The following is a 23,327-nucleotide window of genomic DNA, read 5'->3' as shown; positions in this document are numbered from 1 at the left end:
CGTGGTTATCTGTATTCGTCTCCCCCTCTCATAACAACAGGTTTGGTCTGACGGACCCACGTGGGGGAACTGCATGAGCAATGTGTCGCATGGTCGCATGCTGTCTACAGACATGATGAATATATGTTTATAAACAGCATAAAGTCCGGATAATTCTCCAGAAATGTTGTTTGGAAAAGATGTGCCATGGCGGCGCATGGAGGGCATGTCGTTCGGCTTGTATTCAGCCGAAGAGATAAGGTGAGAGGAAGCGGGGTTAGCTTTTGGCCTCATGCTAACTAACAGTAAAGTTACACAGGAGTTCATAACAACATGCCTGCTCCTCATGGCAGCTAAACGTATCTTTTCTTTAACTACGCAATTAATTTTACGACGATGTGCTGCGTCAGCGTTCATAATAAAAGTGTCGCAGTTCATACCTATCTAAGTATTTCATATGACGTATTTATTTTACGCTAAACCTGGTTCACTTACATGCAGCAACTGTGAATGTCAGTCAAGTAGAATGCTTCCTTTACTAGTTTTTAAAGCGTTTTTTGCATTATACTTCACCACCCAGTTACTCTAAATGGCACAATAGGAAAATGTACCTTTAGATCACTCTACCTGTTCACACCAGATTTATTTATATGATCTTTTATTTATCCAGTAAGAGCATGGCTGAGATCAGGCTCACTTGAATGGGAATGAATGTGACCTTTCATTATCAGAAACACTGGGTTGACCCCATTAAGATGCTGCAAACAAATATATGATAAGCTACCACTTTGTTCAAAGAATCTGGTGTAATTGAGTGAACATTGTGTACCAATAATGTATTTTTTTCCTGATCTCCTGTCCAGAAAGTTGAGCGTGAAGACGATCACCAACTTCAGGTTCCTCGATGCTGTTGGGAATGTGGCCCCAAACAGCCTGTATGATCTGGCCCTGGGACCAGCAGACAACAAAGAGGTACATCTCTGCTGAATCTGTATCATATCTTTGTGTGCTGTACATAACAGTAATGACACAGCAACAACATGTTATAGCTCAGTCTCCTTATATGAAAAGCTGATGACAGTGAGTGTCATATATCAGAAAGTGTTTGTTCATATTTTCCTGTTCCTCTCTGTTTTTGTTCCATCAGGTGTGTTCAACCTGCTGTCAGGACTTCAACAACTGTCCGGGACATTTTGGACACTTAGAGCTACCTCTGCCTGTGTACAATCCACTGTTTTTTGATGTAAGCACACCCCACACACAATCACGCATATTTATATACACATACAGTTGGATCGTACATGTTTACAGCTCAATATTAATGTGTGTGATGCTGCTAATGATGGATCATCCCCAGCAGGATATCAGTGTAAAACTGAACTTTTTATTCTTTTCTCTCATCTCTCCTTTGTTTCTGTTGATCTCTCCTCCATCAGAAACTCTACCTGTTGATTCGTGGCTCATGTCTGTTGTGTCACATGTTAACATGTCCCAGAGCTGCCATCCACCTTCTGATAAACCAGATTAAGTTAGTGGACCACGGAGCCATGCGGGAGGTCTACCAAGCAGAGCAAGTTCTCAACCAGGTGGGGTTTAAACTTGATGTGGAGACTTGTTTTGGCAGTTGTACTTAGCCGAAAATACAGCAACAATCCTGTTATCCATTGACATGTTGATGTGTCGATTGTGAAGTAATTTGTCAAATATTGCCTGTTGAGTTTAGAACATCAGTTCCTTTTTCCGCCTAAAAGCAGTGTCCTTAATTTAAAATGTTAAAGCCTGATTTAAGTAAGAAATAGTTTATCATGATGGATACAGCTTGTGTGAATATTGATGTTTTGTGTATACATAATTAATTCATGTGTGTGTACTGTGTTTGTTAGACCCTGGAGGCAAATGCCAAAGCCACTGGAGATGAGATTGAGCAGGCGCTGAAAGAGTTCACAGATTCAATAATTGGAGCAAACGCTGAAGCTTCAGAGAACAGCAAACCGGTCAGTACATGCGCACACACACACACACACACACACACACACACACACACACACACAGAGAAACATATCACACTCACTTGAGGTTATTTAACATTATTTCTATTATTGTTTATGTAAACAATAATAAACGTTCATTCATTTCATTAATTCCAACCATACCATGAAGTCCCGCTGGAGATGCAACAGAATAATTATGCGTGTGTTTTCAGATTAAACACCTCGTTGAAATGAAGAGCAGTCTGATAAATGACTTCTGGAAAATCCACATGAAAACAAGGAAGTGTCCTTACTGCAGGTAATGTGGCAAACACGGTGGCACAATTAATTATATTTTTCAGTTAATATCAATCTGGTTCAGGCTTAAACATGGATATAGACTACATTGTGTTGTGTTTTTGATCATAGTTGTTGTTTTGTCGTGTTTATATTCTGATATGTCCTGAATGGTAAACATGATCCTATTATTCAACAACTAAGCACACAAGAAAATGTTTGTGGTTATTACACTATGTATGATTTGGTGACATATTGACTCCTCACATAGGTAATGATAAAAAAGAGCCTTATTACTACCCATGTAATGCTGTTTTTCTTTTGTGTGTGTGTGTTTGTGTTTAGGAGCGGGCGGTTTACAGTACGTCGTGAACACAACAGTAAACTAATTGTCACAATGCCATCAGGAGCACAAACTGATGGTAATTCTGACGGTGAGTAATATTCTTTCTAAATCTCTCTAGCAGATAATATACAAGCTTTAACAGCATGTGTTTAACTTCTGCGGGACGGAGTGATTTGTTGTGAAGGAGCTCTCAGTGTACAGAGGAAATAAGTCTTACCCAGCTGTTGTTTTTGTGTGTTTGTAGAGGACCTGATGGCTGGAAAGAGAGTCTACTTGACAGCCAGTACAGCCAGGGAACACAGCAACAAGCTCTGGGAGAAAGAAGGTAAGCCAGATGTCAACTTTTTGTCCTGATACCACATGTATAAAACAGCTATTTGTGCCAGTTAACATCATATAATGGAAGTCTTGTCATAGCATAGGGTGTTTAGGACTTGGGAAACATCTAATTTAAAAGGAAACATGTTAATAAACTGTAACATTCTGAAAATTGCTGTCATGAATGATCAGTTGTTGCTTTAATTTTAAAAAGCCTCTTGTATTGTCTTCATATTCTTGCAGTTTTAACCATTCAGAGTCCTTCAAACAGTTGTAATAAGAGCTATAAAAATGATGTTCATCACATAGTCCTTATTTAAGAAGTGAAAATTGTTATGGTGAAGATGAAAAATTGAAGCAGCAATTTATTAAAAACCATTTTGTTCTGTGAGAGGGAGTAATCTTAATAAATAAGATCATGACTCTTGTTTTCCATCCAGGTTTCTTCCTTAAGCACCTGTTCTCTGGGCTAGAGGCGGGCCCGGGGTTGGGGGTGGGAGAAAGCGTTTTCTATCCGGACCTCTTCTTTCTGGAGCTGCTGGTGGTCCCACCTTGCAGGTACAGCTCACACACATACACTACACACTGCACAACCCACCAGTGATCGGCCATGAGATTGTGTTATTATGTAACCTTACCGAACACACCCCTCACCCTGTCCCCGTCAGGTATCGTCCAATCAATCGACTGGGCGACCAGATGTTCACTAACGGACAGACGGTCAACATGCAGGCTGTCATGAAGGACTGTGGAGTCATAAGGAAACTTCTGGCTCTTATAGCGGGCGAGAAAACCACAGAGGAGGAAGAGGTAAGATGATGGATGTTGTTGTCTGTCTCCAAAGTTAAACTTAATACTTCTGTTGGTATGTAAGAAAGTATAACTACACAGATCCAGTTAAAACGACAAATCTCAACCTGTCCTTTCTCTTTGATCTCAGGCTCCTGAACAGACAGACCAGTCATTTCTGTCTGGGATTCCAGGTGTGTCATTAACAGATAAACTCTACAATGTCTGGGTTCGCCTCCAAACTCGTGTTAACATCGTCTTCGACAGCGACATGGACAAAATGATGTCAGAGAAATACCCTGGAATCAGACAGGTGTGTGTGATAGACATAGACTATGTAGTGCTTCAACGACTTGCCAGGAGAATAAGTGAACTCTAAATTATTAGTATACAAAGTAATATAACGTAGTACAAAAATAAGCAACTTAACAGAATGTAGCTGATCATAATTGTCTAAGCATGTAACATTTTTTTTCTTTTCTGATGAAGGCATTCATGTTGCTTAAAGCGAAGCTTTACCAATCTTAAAATTTTATAATGTGGGTATTATATGCAAATGAACAATGTTTAACTTCCCCCATGTTGCCTGCACCCAGACCTCCCCGCTCATTTGAAAGCCAAAGTCTGCTAGGTGCGAAACATGTCACTTGGACAGGATGCGCACAATTCATTCTGGTTGTTGTAGGATTCCTCCTTATGAGCAGTGTGGGGAGTCTACAGCCTCTTTCTTAGTTTTGTCTAGTTGAGGGCGCTAATTTCAAAACTAATTGCATTTTTTTCTCCTACATAGGTGACCTAGTTTTAAGAAATCATCCTATTCACAAGTGGTGAATTTCCCTTTAATTGTCTTCTCTTCCCTGCCAGATCCTGGAGAAGAAGGACGGATTGTTCCGGAAACACATGATGGGCAAACGAGTGGACTACGCTGCACGATCTGTCATCTGTCCAGACATGTACATAGGGACCAATGAGATAGGAATACCTATGGTACATGTCACTCTGTGTCTAATTCTGTTTCCACCTAAAGAGTGACTAACCTTCTCTGCTGTGGGAAGAGTGCTCAAAACTTGATCCAAAATGAAACAAACTCTGTCTCTCTATCCGTTGTGTGCATTCATGCAGGTGTTTGCCACCAAACTGACCTACCCACAGCCGGTCACTCCATGGAACGTGAAGGAACTCCGTCAGGCCGTCCTTAACGGGCCTAACGTCCATCCTGGTGCTTCCATGGTGATAAACGAGGATGGCAGGAGAACCATCCTATCTCCCACCAATCTTGCACAGAGAGAAGCAGTTGCCAAGCAACTGCTGACGCCCTGTCCAGGCGTCCATAAAATGGCCATGAAGATAGTAAGTCGGTAGTCAATATCTAAGAACAAGATTGTGTTTCCCTGGCAGACTGTTGGCTGTGCTGCATGGTACAAGTTTAGTATATTAAGCCACAATTAAAATGTGCAACTGCCTGTTCAGACAACAAGTGAAACAAGTTATAAATCAGATTATTGGAGTTAAAATGGCTAAATCAGACCTTGAGAGATCAAAAGTGAAGATGCCCTTGGCCTTTCGGTCGTCTGCAGTCGTCTCTTTGAACTCCTGGTTGAGTTTGAACTTGATCTCTGTGGTCTTGAAAGTTCTTAACTACCTTGGTTTGTGGATATTGCAAAGCTGCACTTACAATGAACCTGACAGTATTTTCAAGGGTGTTCAAAGACAAGATGCTTTACTTTGAGACAGTTTTTCAAAGGTTCATGTAAAGGTGCTGAACCTTAACCTTTCTCCACGATTGTTAACATAGTCATTCGCAGACATAAACCTCAGTCACTCGTATCGTTGCCACTGATATAACCCTCCACTCTTGTGGTCTCCCTTTGTTTCTCCAGGTAAATCGACATATTAAGAACGGAGATGTTTTGTTACTAAACAGACAGCCAACTCTGCACAGACCCTCAATACAGGCCCACAGCGCTCGCATCTTACCTGGAGAGAAGGTAAGATCTCGTCTGTGCAGGTTCATTAGTGCTGCTTCTGCTGACAAGTTTTGTTGTGATGAATTTTGGAGTCAGTACTTTGTTTTGTTTTGGGAGTAAATCTGTCATTGGATTTGACTTGACCAACTAATGGAATCATATTGGTTTGTTCTAACAGGTACTAAGACTCCACTACGCCAACTGCAAAGCGTACAATGCCGACTTTGACGGAGATGAGATGAATGCTCACTTTCCTCAGAGCGAGTTAGCCAGAGCCGAGGCCTACACGTTAGTCAGCACTGACCAGCAGTACCTCGTCCCCAAGGTTGGTGTATATACATGCCATCTGTAGAGAACCTGCAGGTTTGCAACAATGCAGTACAGGTGTTGTAACAGGAAGAATACTGATATTAACACCAGTGTGTGTAGAAAATGTTATGTAATAACTAAAAGAAAGGACATGTGAGGACTAGACACAGTAAATCAGCATTCAGGAAAAATTGCAGCCTTGTCAAATTCAGTGCTTCCTCCTCAGTGGACGCCACTGGCCAAAATGGCTGCTACAGTGAAGCTGTAGTTCATGGGCCCCACGGTGCTGCATCATGCCCACTGGGGATAAATATGTACTACACACATACATTAATTAGTACAGCTGAGTTAATTCACAGCACTATTACTACACCACACAAGTGATGCTGAGTCCAGTCATTTCATCATTAAGTTTCTGAAATTTTAAAGATAAGTGTATCATAACTTGAGAATCAGTTGACAGCATCTTTATTTATTCTACCACTGAGGGGCGCCAGAGTCTGTAGAGAACAAAATGGGAGAAGATTTTCATGTGACACAGCTGATACTAGCTCATACATTATACAAGCTAATCAGATAAATGTCCTGTCTAGGTGTAAAATACGACGTTGTCTGCATAATTGAATAAGTTAATTTAGCAGCTCTTTTTTTCCTCATCTCTCTCTCTCTCTTTCTAGGATGGTAAACCTTTGGCAGGTCTGATCCAGGACCACATGGTGTCTGGTACGAGGATGACCATACGAGGCTGTTTCTTCACCAGCGACCAGTACCACGAGCTGGTATACAGAGGACTGACTGACAAACCAGGCAGAGTTAAACTGCTGCCACCGGCCATATTTAAACCACAGCGTCTATGGACAGGAAAGCAGGTAATATGTCAAACCTGCCCACCTCAGATATTTAGTCTATGTTTCAGTACTTCAAGTTAGGCTTTTGGGGTGCGCTATATGCCAGTCAGTGTCTCAGTAATGTGTTGTCTCTTATAGTTGGTGTCCACCCTCCTGCTCAATGTAATCCCAGACAAAGCGGTGCCTCTCAACCTGGTGGGCAAATCAAAAATCCCCAGCAAAGCATGGATCCAAGAACCACCACGACTCGCTCCAGGATACAAACCTGACAGCATGTGTGACTCACAGGTACACACACACATCAGATCATGGTTACTTTTGGGGACATTGCTTAGACATACATACATTTCCTGGAGATTCATCCTAACCGCAACCACTGACACATAAATCAGCTTTTTCCAAATTGGGGATAGGGCTTTTGTCCACATTTGGATAAGCTGTTCCCAATGAACTGGTCCCGAGTCTGAAATTTGTTCCCAAAAGTAGTCTTTAACAGACCACGCATGCACATACAACAATGTTATCTCCTTTGATGCAAGCACTGCATTTTAGTTTTCCTTTTTTTCTTACCTTGGTTCTACACATTGGAACTTCCAAGATGACTCACACAATGTTAGAAAGAATATATTTATACCTTATTTGACCCCCGTTTGTTCCCTTGCTGTTTGCCTCCCAGGTGGTGATTCGTCAGGGGGAGCTATTAGTAGGTGTTCTGGACAAAGCTCACTACGGTTCCTCAGTCTACGGTCTGGTCCACTGTTGCTATGAGCTGTACGGAGGGGAAACCAGCGGCAAACTGCTCAGCTGTCTGGCCCGACTCTTCACCGCCTACCTGCAGCTATACAGAGGCTTCACTCTGGGTAAGAACCCTGATAATATGCATTAAAGCATACAAGGCGATTTGTTCCTCCCCTGCCACAGGAAGATAAGGCACATTGTTATTATGTTGGTCAGTTTTTGTGTATTTTTAACTGAAAATAGAAGATGATTATTACACTTAAATCTTGTTTGCATGTAGGTGTGGAGGACATCCTGGTGAAACCGGGTGCCAACCGGCAGAGGAAAAAGATTATCCAGGAATCACTGAAGATTGGCACCAAAGTGAGTTTTAGGAACCACCCATGCTGATGAAATAAACTGTCTTCACCCTTCATCATCATCAAGATTATTCAGAGACAGACAGTGTTGTTACAGGAAGAATACTGATATTAACACCAGTGTGTGTAGAAAATGTTATGTAATAACTAAAAGAAAGGACATGTGAGGACTAGACACAGTAAATAAGCATTCAGGAAAAATTGCAGCCTTGTCAAATTCAGTGCTTCCTCCTCAGTGGACGCCACTGGCCAAAATGGCTGCTACAGTGAAGCTGTAGTTCATGGGCCCCACGGTGCTGCATCATGCCCACTGGGGATAAATATGTACTACACACATACATTAATTAGTACAGCTGAGTTAATTCACAGCACTATTACTACACCACACAAGTGATGCTGAGTCCAGTCATTTCATCATTAAGTTTCTGGAATTTTAAAGATCAGTAAAGTGTATCATAACTTGAAAATCAGTTGACAGCATCTTTATTTATTCTACCACTGAGGGGCGCCAGAGTCCTACTTTTTTTCATTTTTCCTTTTCAAGCTCTATGCATAGTGGCTTTAAATACAACTTCAAATACTTTCCTTTCTTGTAAAAAAACGGGATCGTCTCGTCCTCTCTGTGTCTCAGGCCCTCCAGGCAGCATTCAACTTGCCCTCCAACGTGGATCAGTCTGATGCTCAGAGCCGCTGGCAGGACGCTCACCTCAACCCCGACCAGAGAGACTTCAGCCTGGCTGACCACAAGTTCAAAGAAGTGGCCAACCAAGTGAACAACGACATTAACAAGGTGACCACCACTGCTACTGCTGATCCACTAGCTCTTATTACTGCTAATGGGAACTATGGTGACACAGGAGACAAACACCCTGATCACTCATGGTCAGCCACAGAACAGCAGGCCTATGTAGCAAATTCATTCTGAGATTTGAATGGGTTAATTTGTAAGAGAAATTATTATGCAAGGAATTATTTAATTTGAACAAACAAAAATCCTCTTAAATAAATAAATAATAAATACATTTCAGTTTTTGCTATTATTCTCACAAGAGCACAGTAGTAACCAAGTGTTGAACTTTTTGAGCTAATGCCCACAGAGTAAAGGAATTTGAGAAGGGTGAATTCACTCTTCTCAAATTCCTTTACTCTGTGGGCATTAGCTCAAAAAGTTCATCTTGATCTCAACAATGCTGCTCTATGTTCTCTCAACTTAGCCTGCACGCTCGCTCAACTTCACAGCGTTACCACCACTTCAGCCACAACAAAAAACCCAGCTTTTCCTGTGTTAGAAATGCTTCACCAAATAATCACAATGAAGACACTAATTCATGTATCTGGATGTGGTGGTGGGTACAGTGGGGTTTATTTCCTGAATAAGCAGTTAGGTGCAGAATGTAACTGCAAGGGCAAGAGACAAGCTGAGTAGGAGTGTGTGTTGCTGGACTCCACAATTCTTAATGATTATATACTCCTGTGTGTGTGTGTGTGTGTGTGTGTGTGTGTTTGTGTAGGTGTGTATGCCAGTCGGCCTCCACACCTCTTTTCCAGACAACAACCTCCAGCTGATGGTCCAATCAGGAGCCAAGGGTTCTACAGTTAACACCATGCAGGTATCTTTCCCTTTATCCTCACCCTAACATTTCCCTCACATCAACACACATTCTCTGAGCTGATGTAGGATCCAGTGTCCAGAAATGCTTCATAAAACCCGATGAACATCAGGAATAGACCCTACAAGCATCATGATTTGTGTGTGTGCGTCTTTCAGATCTCATGTCTACTGGGTCAGATCGAATTGGAAGGCCGTAGACCTCCACTGATGCCTTCTGGGAAGTCATTGCCGTGTTTCCAGCCATATGACCCGGCGCCTGGTGCTGGGGGGTTCGTTTCTGGAAGGTTCCTCACAGGCATCAAACCACAGGTAAATGACAAAATGTGCATGTGAGTGTGTTGTATGTAGAATACAGCCCAACTGGTATTATTGGCAGATAACAGTATTGCCCATATGTTTCCAATATGCACCAATATATATATATTTTTTAAAGCTATATTTAAATCATGTTATGTATTTTTTAAAATCCTTTTTCTTATTTCAAATATAATATATACATACATGTTTTTAATGATCTGTTTTTATTTATATTTATGTATAATTACTAAATTCCCAGATTATTGTTAAACTGTAAAATATGGTGCCTCCTTTACATATCTTTGTCTCAAATGTTTGATAACCTCATTTTAAAGGACCATTGCAAAAAATGTGTGATACACATTGTGTTCATATATAAGATTATCGGCCAATATACTGACATCCAGATTTTTTTTACTACCTAATATCAGCATCTGCATCAACCCCAAAAACTCTTTTTTAAAAAGTTGATGACTAATCCACAAACCAGAGGAAATAAGCACACAGGAAGAATACTGATATTAACGCTAGTCCATGTAGAAAACGTTAGGTAATAACTAAAAGAAAGGACCTGTGAGGACTAGACACAGTAAATTAGCACTCAGCAATCATTGCAGCCTTGTCAAATTCAGTGCTTCCTCCTCAGTGGATGCCACTGGCCAAAATGGCTGCTACAGTGAAGCTGTAGTTCATGGGCCCCACGGTGCTGCATCATGCCCACTGGGGATAAATATGTACTACACACATACATTAATTAGTACAGCTGAGTTAATTCACAGCACTATTACTACACCACAAGTGATGTTCAGTCCAGTCATTTCATCATCATTGAGTTTCTGGGATTTTAAAGATCAGTAATGTGAATCAGGTGACCACTGAGGGGCGCCAGAGACACTTTTTTTTCTTTTTTCTTTTCAAGCTCTATACATAGTGGCTTTAAATACTACTGAACAATAATATCACTCCACAGGTCATTTAAAAGTTTGCGCTGTAGCTCTGTTGAGTACTTTACAGATATTTATGAATATTATTACTTCATGATACATTTCTTCACTTGTGCGTCATTTTGTGTTCAGGAGTTTTTCTACCATTGTATGGCTGGCAGAGAAGGACTGGTGGACACAGCTGTGAAAACATCTAGATCAGGATACCTGCAGAGGTAACAAAATAGCTGCGGCTTCTCTGTACGTGTCTGTGTGTACACACTATGCATATGAAAATGTTTCAGGCCAGTCATCTGATGATAGTCTGGAGGAGAAATGGAAATACAGTGGACACAAAGTTTTTGTCACAGTTAAAGCACTGAACACATTTATATTTCATGCAAATATCAGCAAAGTTACTTTTCCAATGTCGGTTTTCTTTGAGGTGATCCAGCTATGATCCCACTGCTCCAGGAATACTTATTCGTTTTGGTTCAAACACACTTACAATTTCAGGATGAGTTTAACAACAAATATATTTCCTCTAAATTTATGATAATGTGAGAGGAAGATGCTGCTAATACAGCGCTTTTTCAAATGAGCAACGCTTTATTTTGAACTTTGTAGCGTAAAATTCGTCCCAAAAAAACTACCCTGATACCAAGAAACACAAACTAGGATGCACTGTTCTCTCCCTCGTCAGAGGTGAATTGTTTAGAAGTTGTTTTTAGCTCTATCACGTCTTCCCTAATGTATTCCTTGTGCTCACCTGTCCTCTACAGATGTGTTATCAAGCATCTGGAGGGTTTGGTAGTACAGTATGATCTTACGGTGAGGGATAGCGACGGATCTGTGGTCCAGTTCCTGTACGGTGAGGACGGCCTGGATATCCCCAAGACTCAGTTCCTGCAACCAAGACAGTTCCCCTTCATAGAGGATAACTACGAGGTAACACACACGTCATACAAAAATAATCATATTCGAGTTGTAGCCAATGAATGTGAAATATGGTGGGAATGTACTTAGATTTTAGTCCTCTTTAAAACAATATGACAACTGCCTCACATTTTGTGTTCATAAATAAATAAAGCAAAAGATATTTAAGGACTAATCCACAAACCAGTGAATTAGCATTGAGGATGCCACATAATGGCAGTGTCCCTGGTTTGATTCTGGTAAGTGATCTTTGCTGCAGGTCATTCCCCTCTCTCTCCCTGTTTCTAGTCAGCCAAAAGTAAATTTATATAAATAAATAAAAAAAATAGCATTCAGGAAAAATTGCAGCCTTGTCAAATTCAGTGCTTCCTCCTCAGTGGACGCCACTGGCCAAAATGGCTGCTACAGTGAAGCTGTAGTTCATGGGCCCCACGGTGCTGCATCATGCCCACTGGGGATAAATATGTACTACACACAATTATTTAGTGATTCAACTGACCTACTAGCTCAAGCAAGACAGCTAAAAACAGGGGGAAGTCGCGATCTTAAAAGCTACTAGCTAGCTTAAAAGCTACTAGCTAGCTTACTAACTAACCTAAGTAAGTTTTAGAGGTGTTGGTCAATGGATTTTTATTTTTACTTTGGAGGGAGCTGATTCTAGTCATTATTTATTGTCTCCTGACTTATTCAGTGTTCCAAAACTTATTCAATTTCCTCTTCTGATTGTCAGATAAGGGAAGTAGATTAATGTATTTCGAAATATTGAGCTCTGTATTTAACACACAGTCAAATGAGTGTCATCAACTTCCTCATCTCATTCTCAGGTAAAGGAAATTATTATATTTTAAGTTATTGAACCTAAGTTCATACTGCAAATCTTGACAATGTATTATTTACACATTTTGCTTAGCCAAGTGTTAACTTCTCTTAATGTGCATTGTATCGTTCTACTCAGAAAAGCCCACTTACAGCTTATTTTCCAGTAAGCAGTAACTTAAGTAGAAAAATAAATGAACAAACGTCTTTTTTTCTTTTTTTAAGTAAGTGTAACAAAATGCCTTCCTGACCAACACTGTTTGTTTTTGTCGACTTGGGTCAAACCGCTCAGCTCATGTTCCCACATGGTCTTTTGTATTAGCCCATAGGAAAGTCTCATTCTTCATGAAACAATGTTGCCACTTTCAGTGTTTGAATAAAACTTGGATCTGCACACATCTTGCCCCACATTTGGTGGAAATTGAACCCGAACAATGAAAAATAGCTAACCATGAGTTGTTCTGTTCCCGTCAGGTCATCAACAGGTCTCAGGGTCTGGATGAAGTTTTGGCACGTTTGGACCCTCGGACTGCCACTAAACATTTTACGGCCATCCAGCGCTGGAAAGCAAAGAGAGAGTTGGCCTGTCCACGGAGAGGTACAGAAAATAAATAAATCTATCTATCATCACCTAGCAACTGAAGTCCACAGTTAGCTTTTTTTTTATAGTGTATAGATTATAGTTTATAGTTTGTAGTTTATAGTCTATAGTCTATAGTTTTTTTATTGTTTTCACCCAAGATTAGTTATGAATTTAACTTCTTATGAATGTTCAGCAGTGAGAAAAAGTGATTTACTCAAAGTTTTTCTGCCTTGAATTGCTGTAGCCATTTTAACAACTGTGGGTTATTAAAATGCATTTTAGAGTTTTACAGTATGTTTTGGTTATTTCAGGACAGGAATTTCTGAAATTCAATAGAATAGGTTTGAAATCTCACTTTGAGACACTCAAAATCCAAAGGAGACTTTTTATAAAACATGTATGTACATTGCCTGTGTGAATATGTATGTATGAATATGTACTGTGTGTGTGTGTGTGTGTGTGTGTGTGTGTGTGTGTATTTGAATCTGTGTTAGGAGCGTTCCTGTCATTTTCCCAGAAGAAGTTGGCTAAACTAAAACAGACAGCAGAGCCAGATGCCGCTAAAGTACAGGTATTCATGCACAGCAATGTTTGATGTCAATCTTTTCTTCTCCAGCATCAGTATATATGAAAGCTAGCAGTAATTTAACCGTAATCTTCCCTGCGCTCCCTCCACAGCTGGTAGAGCAGTGGCATTCTCTGGATGAAGCCAGCAGGTCAAAATACAGCAAGAAGTCCTCCCGCTGCCCCGAGCCCTCTCTGGGCTTGTTAAGACCTGACGTCTGCTTCGGATCAGTGTCTGAAAACTTTTATAACATCACAGAGAAATATCTGCAGAGCAGGACAGATCAAGACAGCCTGGACACACACAGGTACTGAATGTTAGAGTTTTCAAATGTATCTATATGATAATAATAATAATAAGCGAAAAGAAAACATATTGACACATTAAAAAAACAAATCCTTTATCAGTGCTGAGTCACTGGTTGTACTCTAAGTCCACTCATTGTGGTAGCATATGTAAGTCAAGTATGCAAAAATGTCCACATACACTAAAAGTTTTTGGGGAAATGAAACATGCTTCACTGTAAATAAAAAAAAAAAAAAGAGAGAAAAGAAAAGAAGAAGTACTTTAAATGAGTGAGCAGAAAATGAAAGCAGCTACCGCATCTGATTTAATTATTCCCATCACTCCCTATTGAGTAAATATAGGCAGGCGTATTGAAATCAGGGTTTTCTGTAATTCTGTTAATTTCCTTTTTTAAATAATGAATAGTAAATAATGACTAAATATCTTAATCGGAATATAAAAACCTAATATAAAAATAAAATGAGATAATCCTTTATTATACCCACGACAGGGACATTTATAGTGTTACAGCAGCAAAGTGGATAGCAAAAACAGCTCTACTAGTAGAGTGTGACAGAAAGGAAGGGTAGCACCTCCACATACTATGAGTGAAGCATGCTTTCACTGAAGGAGCTCTTCAGTGCAGTCAGAATGTGTCAGGTTGGCCATCATTTCTTCTTTCTCTCACCTCCTTCACACTGTCTAGGGGCATTTTCTGGCCTTCGTGATCAGTTTATCCAGTGCCTGTAAACTAAAGATTAAACCTCCAAAAAATGACGTGTTCTTTCTCATTTAGAGGATGCCCTTTTTAGTTTTGGAAAGCCAGAATCCAATTAAATACATGGTTTAGTTCAGTCAACACACAACATTTGCACAATATCCTTAAATTATTATATAAATATTGTATTCAAGCATCCTTATTTTGAGTACATTTCTCCCTCAAAAAAGTTCTTATTACACAGAAACAACAGCTTGCTAAAAAATAAATGCATCTAAAACCAAGTTTGATTTATTGTAGTGTTTATTATCTATTTTTCACCCTTATTCTATTTGTTGTACCACACGAAAAAAGTGAAAGTAAAACACGCTTCTCCTCTCCGTGTCTCCAGCCTTCGCCAGCTGCTGCACTATAAATGGCAGCGTTCACTGTGTGACCCAGGAGAAGCTGTGGGTCTGCTGGCGGCCCAGTCCATCGGTGAGCCCTCCACCCAAATGACCCTCAACACCTTCCACTTTGCCGGCAGAGGAGAAATGAACGTAACTCTGGGAATACCTCGGTAAGGCCTCCACTCTGTTTAACTTGTTATTCATCTGTTATGTTAAAGGTGCAGTGTGTAGAAATAAGTGGCGTTTTTATTAGCTTAGATGCAGCTCTTTATATCTACATAGGTAGCGTGTGTCCTCTTCCACTGAGGCCGCTATATTTCTACACCAGCCCACAACACACAAACCAAACACTGACCCTTTTATTCAGAGTTTCACAACCACCATAGGCTCCTCCCCACACACAGTGTAGCGTCGTCGACATAGAGTTAAATACACACATGCTGAAATGCTGTTACTACTACTACTACTACTACTACTACTAGACTGACTTACTTTCAACAGATTGCATTCATGGGTTGGCCACCACAGTTGAACAAAAAGCTACAAAGCAGTGTTTTTATGTTGTTTAAAAAAAAAAATAGTGGATGTAAAATGCGATTTTAAATGTTAGCCAACATTCTGTACTGCACATCTCATCCAAATAGTTTGAAGTATTCATATGACACTGCCATCCTAGGTCTGCTCAGTGACAATAACTCAATTACTGCCTACCAACGTTCCATCTCTCACTTCACTCAGTGGTGCACCAATAACTTACTGGAACTGAACGTGGTCAAAACAACATGCTCTCCACCACTAACAGAAACAAACTGACAAAAATAACACTCACCGCATCCAAGATCATTAACCATCCCACACCCAACCTCACTGAGCTCAACCACAGACCCTCTCTACCCCTCACTTCACACTGCTGCCGTCTGGTCGCAGATATAGGACTCTGAGATGGAGACGGGCACGCTTCAGCAAGAGCTTGGTCCCGTCTACCATCTCTGCACTCAATAACCTCCCCCAATAACCGCATATGGACCCAGAGTGTGATATATGTTTGTACAGTGTGTGTCTATTCATATGTTTCTCATGTTTAGTGGTTTGTACAGTGTGTGTGTGTGTGTGTGTGTGTGTGTGTGTGTGTGTATTGTTTGGTGGTATGTATGTTTGGTGGTGTTTCTGACAGATTGTGAAAATATCTATCTATCTGAACATCTAAAACAGGTTCCTCCTGTGTAAATTGCAGCCTTGTCAAATTCAGTGCTTCCTCCTCAGTGGATGCCACTGGCCAAAATGGCTGCTACAGTGAAGCTGTAGTTCATGGGCCCCACGGTGCTGCATCATGCCCACTGGGGATAAATATGTACTACACACAATTATTTAGTGATTCAACTGACCTACTAGCTCAAGCAAGACAGTTAAAAATAGGGGGAGCTAGCTTAAAAGCTACTAGCTAACTTACTAGCTAACCTAAGTACGAGTAAGTTTTAGAGGTGTTGGTCAATGGATTTTTATTTTTTACTTTGGAGGGAGCTGATTCTAGTCATTATTGTCTCCTGACTTATCCAATGTTCCAGAACTTATTCAATTTCCTCTTCTGATGGTCAGATAAGGGACATGTGGAAATACTATATGTGTTAGATACTACTTAACAAAAATATATCCTGAAATAGAAATTTTGTGTATAACATTAAGCAAGGTAATTATATCAAAGCAAATACTACGATTTGTGTACTTTCACCAAACGGTAACAATGGCGTAAACGTCAAATATCAAAGTTGGGGTCTGACACACCTTCTCTTGTTTTATGTAGAAGCTGTCTATGAAGCAAACACACAGGGTTTCATTGGGTGCAGTATATGCAGTAATATAAATGATATACTGTATAATAAAGTACAAAGAAAAGTGAAAAGATTGCACTGTAAAATAGAAGAAGAAATGTCCACACCAAGCAGGAAGGAAGTCATTTATAATCTAACCACAGAATCTGTCACGTCTTGAAAAAAAAAGAGTAGCAGTGAAAGACCCAAAGCATTTACAGGCTTATCAAACAGTTGGTAGAGAAAATAAACTGTATGACTTTATGCTGAATGAGAGGAGTGAATACAGAAATGAAACACAAGATGATGCAGCATCACTGCTGTTCGGTGTTACTGTTAAACATGCACCCCGCAGTATGTAGATAACAGTTACATTACGCAAGCTTTCTTATGATAACAGAGCTCACTGATTATGCACTGGTTGTTTAGAGGATTTGATTTGAACATTTTAATAGCCAGTCTAGTGACAGGGTTGCAGGTTTATCAGTAGGATAATTCTCTTGGTAGTTTTTTGTGACAATCCAAACCATCTCTTTGCTGTTATTAATATTTAACACAGTCTCACAGCACCATCTACAAACAATGCTGGATAAAACCATCACTTAAACCATTTACTTCTCACAGACTGAGAGAGATCCTGATGGTGGCCGGCTCCAACATCAAGACTCCCATGATGAGCGTGCCAGTGCTGAACACTAAGAAGGCCTTAAAGAGAGCAAAGGTGCTCCGCAAGAAGCTCACAAGGGTTTGTCTGGCCGAGGTAAGATCACTTCCTGTGTTTTATGCTAGTACTTCTCCATATTGTCTACTCTTTATGTCATCTTTAATTTCCTCACGTTTGCATATATCTGTAGAAAACACTGTGTGTGTGTGTGCGCGTGCAGGTGCTGCAGAAAGTTGATGTTGTAGAGACTTTGCGGATTGAGAGCGCCTCTCACCACAAGGTACGGACGTTCAAAGTCACCTTCCACTTCCTGCCTCCTGACCGGTACAGTGACGATAAGCTGCTGTCGCCCAAACAGATCCTCCACTACATGGAAACTAGGTGTGTGTGTGTGTGTGTGTGTGTGTGTGTGTGTGTGTGTGTGTGTGTGTGTGTGTGTGTGTGTGTGTGTGTGTGTGTGTGTGTGTGTGTGTGTGTGTGTGTGTGTGTGTGTGTACCTCCTCTACTAGAATTCATTAAAGAAATAACCTGACATCATCATCTCATCGTCTTTCCCTTCTTGTGTGTCTGCCAGGTTTTTCCGTCTTCTCTTGGAAGCCATTAAGAAGCGCAGCGCCAAACTGGCCTCCATCGCCGTGGAGACGAGGAAGGCCACCCTCAGGGATAAAGACTATGATGGCGAAGGAACGGCTGACATAGCAGGGGTCTGTTTTTTAATGCTTCAGAATCAGTGTCATCACTTAGTTTCGGATGCTTTTTTTGCCACATTGAAAATAAAAAATAACCCCAACAACTCTGAAGTGAACTTTGTCATGTTGACATTTATCAGGCAGAGGATGGAGAGGGAGAAGAGGAGAGAGAAATCGTGGATGACCAGGGGAACGAAGGAGACGCCGACGCATCAGACGCCAAGCGAAAAGACAAACAGGAAGAGGAAGTATGAAGATAAATATAAATCCTTACACTGTTAATGCTTTGATGTTTGAGTAAACACGGATGTTCCTCGAGGTTGAGGCCTCAGGCATTTATCAGGTGTGCCTGCAGTTAATCAACATAGCTTTAAACCTGTCTGAACATTTTCATGTAGTTTGAATGTTGTTGTGAAATTATAGCTGACTAGTTCAGGCTTGAAAATGTAGCCACTCCTCACAGGCGGGTTGGTTTTGCATTCATGTGTGTGCAACTACAAATGCCTTTAGACAGCTGTAAGTGTTCTTTAGAATTGAAGTTACTGATTTAATGCACAGATGTTTATGGCCTTATTTAAAGACACATATAATAAATACACAACAAAGTTCATGATGATTTATAGTAAAACAACTGTGACGTTTAATGAAATGTTATTGCATTCCAATTTAAATATTGTAATGTATTAATTTGGGTGTGAAATTTTCTGGAATCAAACAACAAATAGGCAAATATCAGTTCACTTTTTGTGAACCGTAATGAAACAACTCATATTAAAGGTATCCTTGAGTTTGCATTTTGACCATCACCATCTTGAATTTTTGGAGTCAGAAGTGACCATATTTGGACGAGAGGGTGGAACTGAGCCTAACCCCAGTTTTGTTTAGCGTAGCGCATTAACAGTCAAGGTGGTTGACTGGTTAACTGATAATGCTAGAACTTTGCTAACAAAAAACAGCCTTGTAAAACAAAACAGTATGTACTTAGAGGTAAAAAAGTCAACATCTGTTTAATTGTCTTGTGAAATTACAGAAACTTCCATTTTGAATCCTCAAATTTGCATTTTGATCGTCACTACTTTGACCATATTTGGACAAGAGAGTGGAGCTGACCCTAATGCTATATGCAAGCTTGGTAGCACGAAACATTAACAGTCAAGGTGCTAATGCTAATTTTCGCAAGTGGAAAACAGGCTTCAAAAACATAAAAACAAAATGTATGTACTGGAAAAAAACGTAACAACTGCCTCTTTAGTGGACGTTTTATTACACATTACAATGAACTTTCATGAACTGAAAACACACTGAAATGGGGACAGTTAAGCCTTTACTCTGTGAATCTGGTTTTATGTCCTGTTAACATTACCTAACCAGTCTTGTTGCTGTTGTAGCAACTTGCCTATGACGACACACACATATTACTCAAGGCGGCCAAACCCTTAATTATGTATAACTTTAAGCCTTAATAGAGACCAAAAATGTTTTTTGTACCAGGCTGTAAATGTGTTTGTTTCAGCTGTAAAGTTGGACATTTGAACAGGGGGTTCTATGAGGATTGACTCCCTTTTGGAGCCAGCCTCAAATGGCCATTTTAGGAACTGCAGTTTTTGGCACTTTGGCGTTGGTTGCATTTTTCAGCCGCCGACCCAAACTTTACCACTCGTATACTGGCACATGACCCGCACCAATCTCTGCTCTCCTCTACAGGTGGACTATGAGAGTGAGGAGGAGGAAGGAGATGATGGTGGCGAAGATAAAGAAGACGCAGGGGGGGAAGAAGAGGAGACGCAGGATTCAGAGAGCAGGAACGCGGAGAGCAGCAATGTGGAGGCGCCAGAGTTAGCAGGATTAACACCAGAGAGGAAAAGGAAGCGAGAGAGGAGAACGAGAGAAGGAGAAAGAGAAGGAGAAGGAGAAGGGTCCCTTAGTCAGATGAGAGTGAACGCTGTTCTGACTTCCAACCCAGCAATAGAGGGATACTGTTACGATAACGAGCATGAACTCTGGTGTGAGGTAAGTTTCTACTTGTGGTTGTAACACAGCCTGTGACAATGATTTTAAATAACTTTGCTTGAACTTCCACACTAAGATTATAGATAAGTTTTTCTTTTTTCTTTTACTGTTACCAATAATAATTGTATGATGGCCTACGCAATCTGGCATTTGCTTTTTCAATTAATGTTAAGTTAACTCACAAAAGTGTGTTCATTATGTTCATGCTGGTGGAGATTTGATTTCAGGCAAAGTGGTCAGACACTTTGGAGCCTCAATGAGTCTGTCCATACCAGCAATTCAATATTTACATAGTCATAAGATGGTTTTAAACACACAAACTTCCTCTTATCACTGGCTGACATCTGCCTCAGTTAAGTCCTCCTCAACTTCCTCATTGAACCGATCCCCTTCTCGCCTCGCTGATAGGTCGACCTGGTGTTGCCGGTGAGCAAGGTGCACTTCGACCTCACCTCAGTCCTGTCGACGCTGGCACAGAACGCCGTCATCATGGAAACCAGGGGCCTGACTCGCTGCCTGCTGAGCGAGAACACGACGAAGACCGGAGAAAAAGAGATGGTCCTCAACACGGAGGGGATCAACATGCACGAAATGTTCAAACACAGTGATGTACGTGGGCTGAGTAACTAAGACTCCAAAATATTTATGTTTTACACATTTTACACACAAGTAGGCCCGTCACAACTAAAGTAGTTATCCAGACAGTCCTACACACAAGACTACACTGTGGATGTGGAGTTCAGGACAGATTGTCCAATGCAGGACAAAGAATTTCCCACGCTAAAAAAGACACTTCGCTATAGACGAGGCTAATTTCATTTGCCATTAGATTCTCATAATCACTATTATAGAAATAACCGCTAGAGAAAATGAAGAGATGTGGTTTCCTATTTCTTATCTGTTGAAACCCACAGAGGACACTTACTGTACTTACTTACTGGCTGGCAGTTATTTGCTATAACGGATAATGTTTACAAAGTGACTGCACTGCAATGATCATTTAGAGGTCATTTAAGATGCTCACAGATATTTATTTATTTATTTTATTTATTGTTATTTCATCGTATGCATCTTGCGCATGTAATATAAGCTATGTAACAATTAATTACAGATTGAAATAGTTACAGTATATTGTAGTCGTTTAAAATTCATTAAAAAATGTATAGAAAAAGGAAAATAAAGAGAAAAAAAGGAAGAAAAAATTGTCTTTGATATTCATATTTGAAAGTCAGATATTTCCTTTTAATGATATCTAGAACTGTCAGATAGCAAATGACAGTTGATATATTCAGATTTAAATCATTTAAATAATATTATTGATGCAAATCTTTTGGAGTATATTCATGTCTTCTAAAGCAAAGGATATTATACATTGAGATTGGACCATTTGAATACTGAAAAAAATGCTTACATATATTTATCATATATCATTGTCTCAACATTGTGACTTTATTTTTTATTTATTTATTTATTTTCTAGATCTTGGACATCAACAGGCTGTACTCCAATGAAGTCCATGCCATGGCGAAAACCTACGGGATTGAAGTGGCTTTGAAGGTTATAGAAAAGGAGATCAAAGATGTTTTTGCTGTCTATGGTATGCGCCCGCACACACACACACACACACACACACACACATAAACTGAAACTATAAGATCAACCACTCAAATTTGGGGTTTCTGTGCTTTTAGGTATCGAGGTGGATCCCAGACACCTGTCGCTGGTAGCAGATTACATGTGCTTCGAAGGAGTATACAAGCCATTAAACCGACACGCAATCCGGTCCAACTCCTCCCCTCTGCAGCAGATGACGTTTGAGACGAGCTACAAATTCCTCAAACAGGCCACCATGCTGGGTGAGGAACACATGATGACGATGATAATAAAACTAAGACAATAACAAACACAGCTGCCTCTACACACATTGATCATGTAATGTGCTTTTTGTGCCATGACTGAATGTAAGAGGAGACACATGATACTCAGCAGATAAGTAATGTACAATAGAAGTAGTAGTTATTGATCGAAGTCCGCAAGCATGAGCAGATGTTTTCTACTGTCACTTAACGCTTCAGTGGATTTTTTAAATTCAGGTTTGATGATTGATTAGTGCTTAACAGAAAAATCAATTTGCATTTGTGAAGCCTCATTTCCACTGCATGGCTAACTGGGCGTCTGTGTTTGTGTAGTTTTATGTTTGCACTTGTTTGCACAATATTAAAAGTCATAACGATGACTAAAATAAGCTCAGCATTTTGAGATCAAGTGGAAGTTGAGATAACATATATAGAATAAAAAGTTTTTAAAAATCTAAATAGGTTATTGATTGTACAACAGGTCATTTAGAGCCTCAGATTAACCGCTGCCCCCTGGGTTTGTGCTTCTGTTACAGGATCACATGATGAGCTGGTGTCACCCTCTGCCTGCCTGGTGGTGGGGAAGGTAGTCAAAGGTGGAACAGGACTATTTGAACTCAAACAACCTCTGCAGTAAAGAAGATACGACGTGCAGCAATCAAACTGGTTAAAGACAGAAACTTTACCTGGAACTGGAGCAGAACTCACTCTCAGTTCTTTGGATTCTTACTGAATGTGTTGGATATGACTGTATTCAAATGCCACGTGTTCTTTAATATTTGTGTTTTGCAGAAAACAGCTCCTGAATTAAGTGATATGAAAGAGAATGTAAGGAGTTGGTTGATATATATATATTTTTAGATTGTCAATAAATCTCACTGTGTCGTGCCAAGCCAACAATGAACTCATCCATTGTGCTTGTGTACAAAGCCTCATATATCATATTTCTCTGTAACACAGAGGAATATGATATATCAACCACAGTACTTGCGAATAGGATGAGTTCATTGGTGGTTTGGCTCTTCACATGAGATTTGTTAACAGTAACAGAAATCATCATTCTTATCTTTGACCTGGTGGACAAACAATTTTCTTTAATATTTGTATTCTTTGTATTTAATAATGAAAATAAATTTAAAACAGTATCCTATTGTTTTTCTCTGACAGTGCTATTTTTTCCTCTTTGTTTCTTTGCCTCTTTATTTAAACTGGCAGAGTCCTCACTCTATCAATCTTCAGATGTTATATGACATTCT

The 23,327-nt window shown here is 40.1% G+C and overlaps 1 protein-coding gene and 5 non-coding genes across 6 annotated transcripts; all 6 read left to right on the top strand.

The window, feature by feature from the left end:
- The first annotated feature begins 144 nt into the window (after positions 1–144).
- polr1a (RNA polymerase I subunit A) lies at positions 145–23,206 on the top strand. The gene is made up of 37 exons (XM_053324031.1): positions 145–240; positions 843–951; positions 1,127–1,222; positions 1,416–1,565; positions 1,863–1,973; positions 2,183–2,268; positions 2,592–2,680; positions 2,837–2,917; positions 3,351–3,468; positions 3,579–3,720; positions 3,851–4,012; positions 4,564–4,686; positions 4,822–5,049; positions 5,580–5,687; positions 5,845–5,991; positions 6,653–6,844; positions 6,962–7,111; positions 7,500–7,683; positions 7,842–7,924; positions 8,552–8,710; positions 9,432–9,530; positions 9,689–9,841; positions 10,906–10,988; positions 11,535–11,700; positions 12,979–13,102; positions 13,582–13,658; positions 13,766–13,959; positions 15,047–15,214; positions 17,477–17,612; positions 17,737–17,897; positions 18,091–18,220; positions 18,346–18,453; positions 19,910–20,215; positions 20,624–20,824; positions 21,695–21,812; positions 21,907–22,071; positions 22,608–23,206. The coding sequence occupies exons 1-37, from the start codon at positions 164–166 to the stop codon at positions 22,706–22,708; spliced, it is 5,085 nt and encodes a 1,694-aa protein (XP_053180006.1). The 5' UTR covers positions 145–163; the 3' UTR covers positions 22,709–23,206.
- LOC128363540 (small nucleolar RNA SNORA5) lies at positions 6,168–6,304 on the top strand. The gene has a single exon (XR_008321695.1). It is a non-coding gene; the product is annotated as a small nucleolar RNA SNORA5 (small nucleolar RNA).
- Positions 8,123–8,259, top strand: LOC128363539 (small nucleolar RNA SNORA5). The gene has a single exon (XR_008321694.1). It is a non-coding gene; the product is annotated as a small nucleolar RNA SNORA5 (small nucleolar RNA).
- Positions 10,442–10,578, top strand: LOC128363536 (small nucleolar RNA SNORA5). The gene has a single exon (XR_008321692.1). It is a non-coding gene; the product is annotated as a small nucleolar RNA SNORA5 (small nucleolar RNA).
- Positions 12,032–12,168, top strand: LOC128363538 (small nucleolar RNA SNORA5). Its single transcript, XR_008321693.1, has one exon. It is a non-coding gene; the product is annotated as a small nucleolar RNA SNORA5 (small nucleolar RNA).
- Positions 16,274–16,410, top strand: LOC128363535 (small nucleolar RNA SNORA5). The gene has a single exon (XR_008321691.1). It is a non-coding gene; the product is annotated as a small nucleolar RNA SNORA5 (small nucleolar RNA).
- Positions 23,207–23,327: the final 121 nt, after the last annotated feature.

The sequence above is a fragment of the Scomber japonicus genome, chromosome 8, assembly GCF_027409825.1.
Source record: "Scomber japonicus isolate fScoJap1 chromosome 8, fScoJap1.pri, whole genome shotgun sequence".
Taxonomy (NCBI): domain Eukaryota; kingdom Metazoa; phylum Chordata; class Actinopteri; order Scombriformes; family Scombridae; genus Scomber; species Scomber japonicus.
The sequence above is the reverse complement of the archived record's forward strand: the minus strand, read 5'-3'. Positions and strand labels throughout refer to the sequence as shown.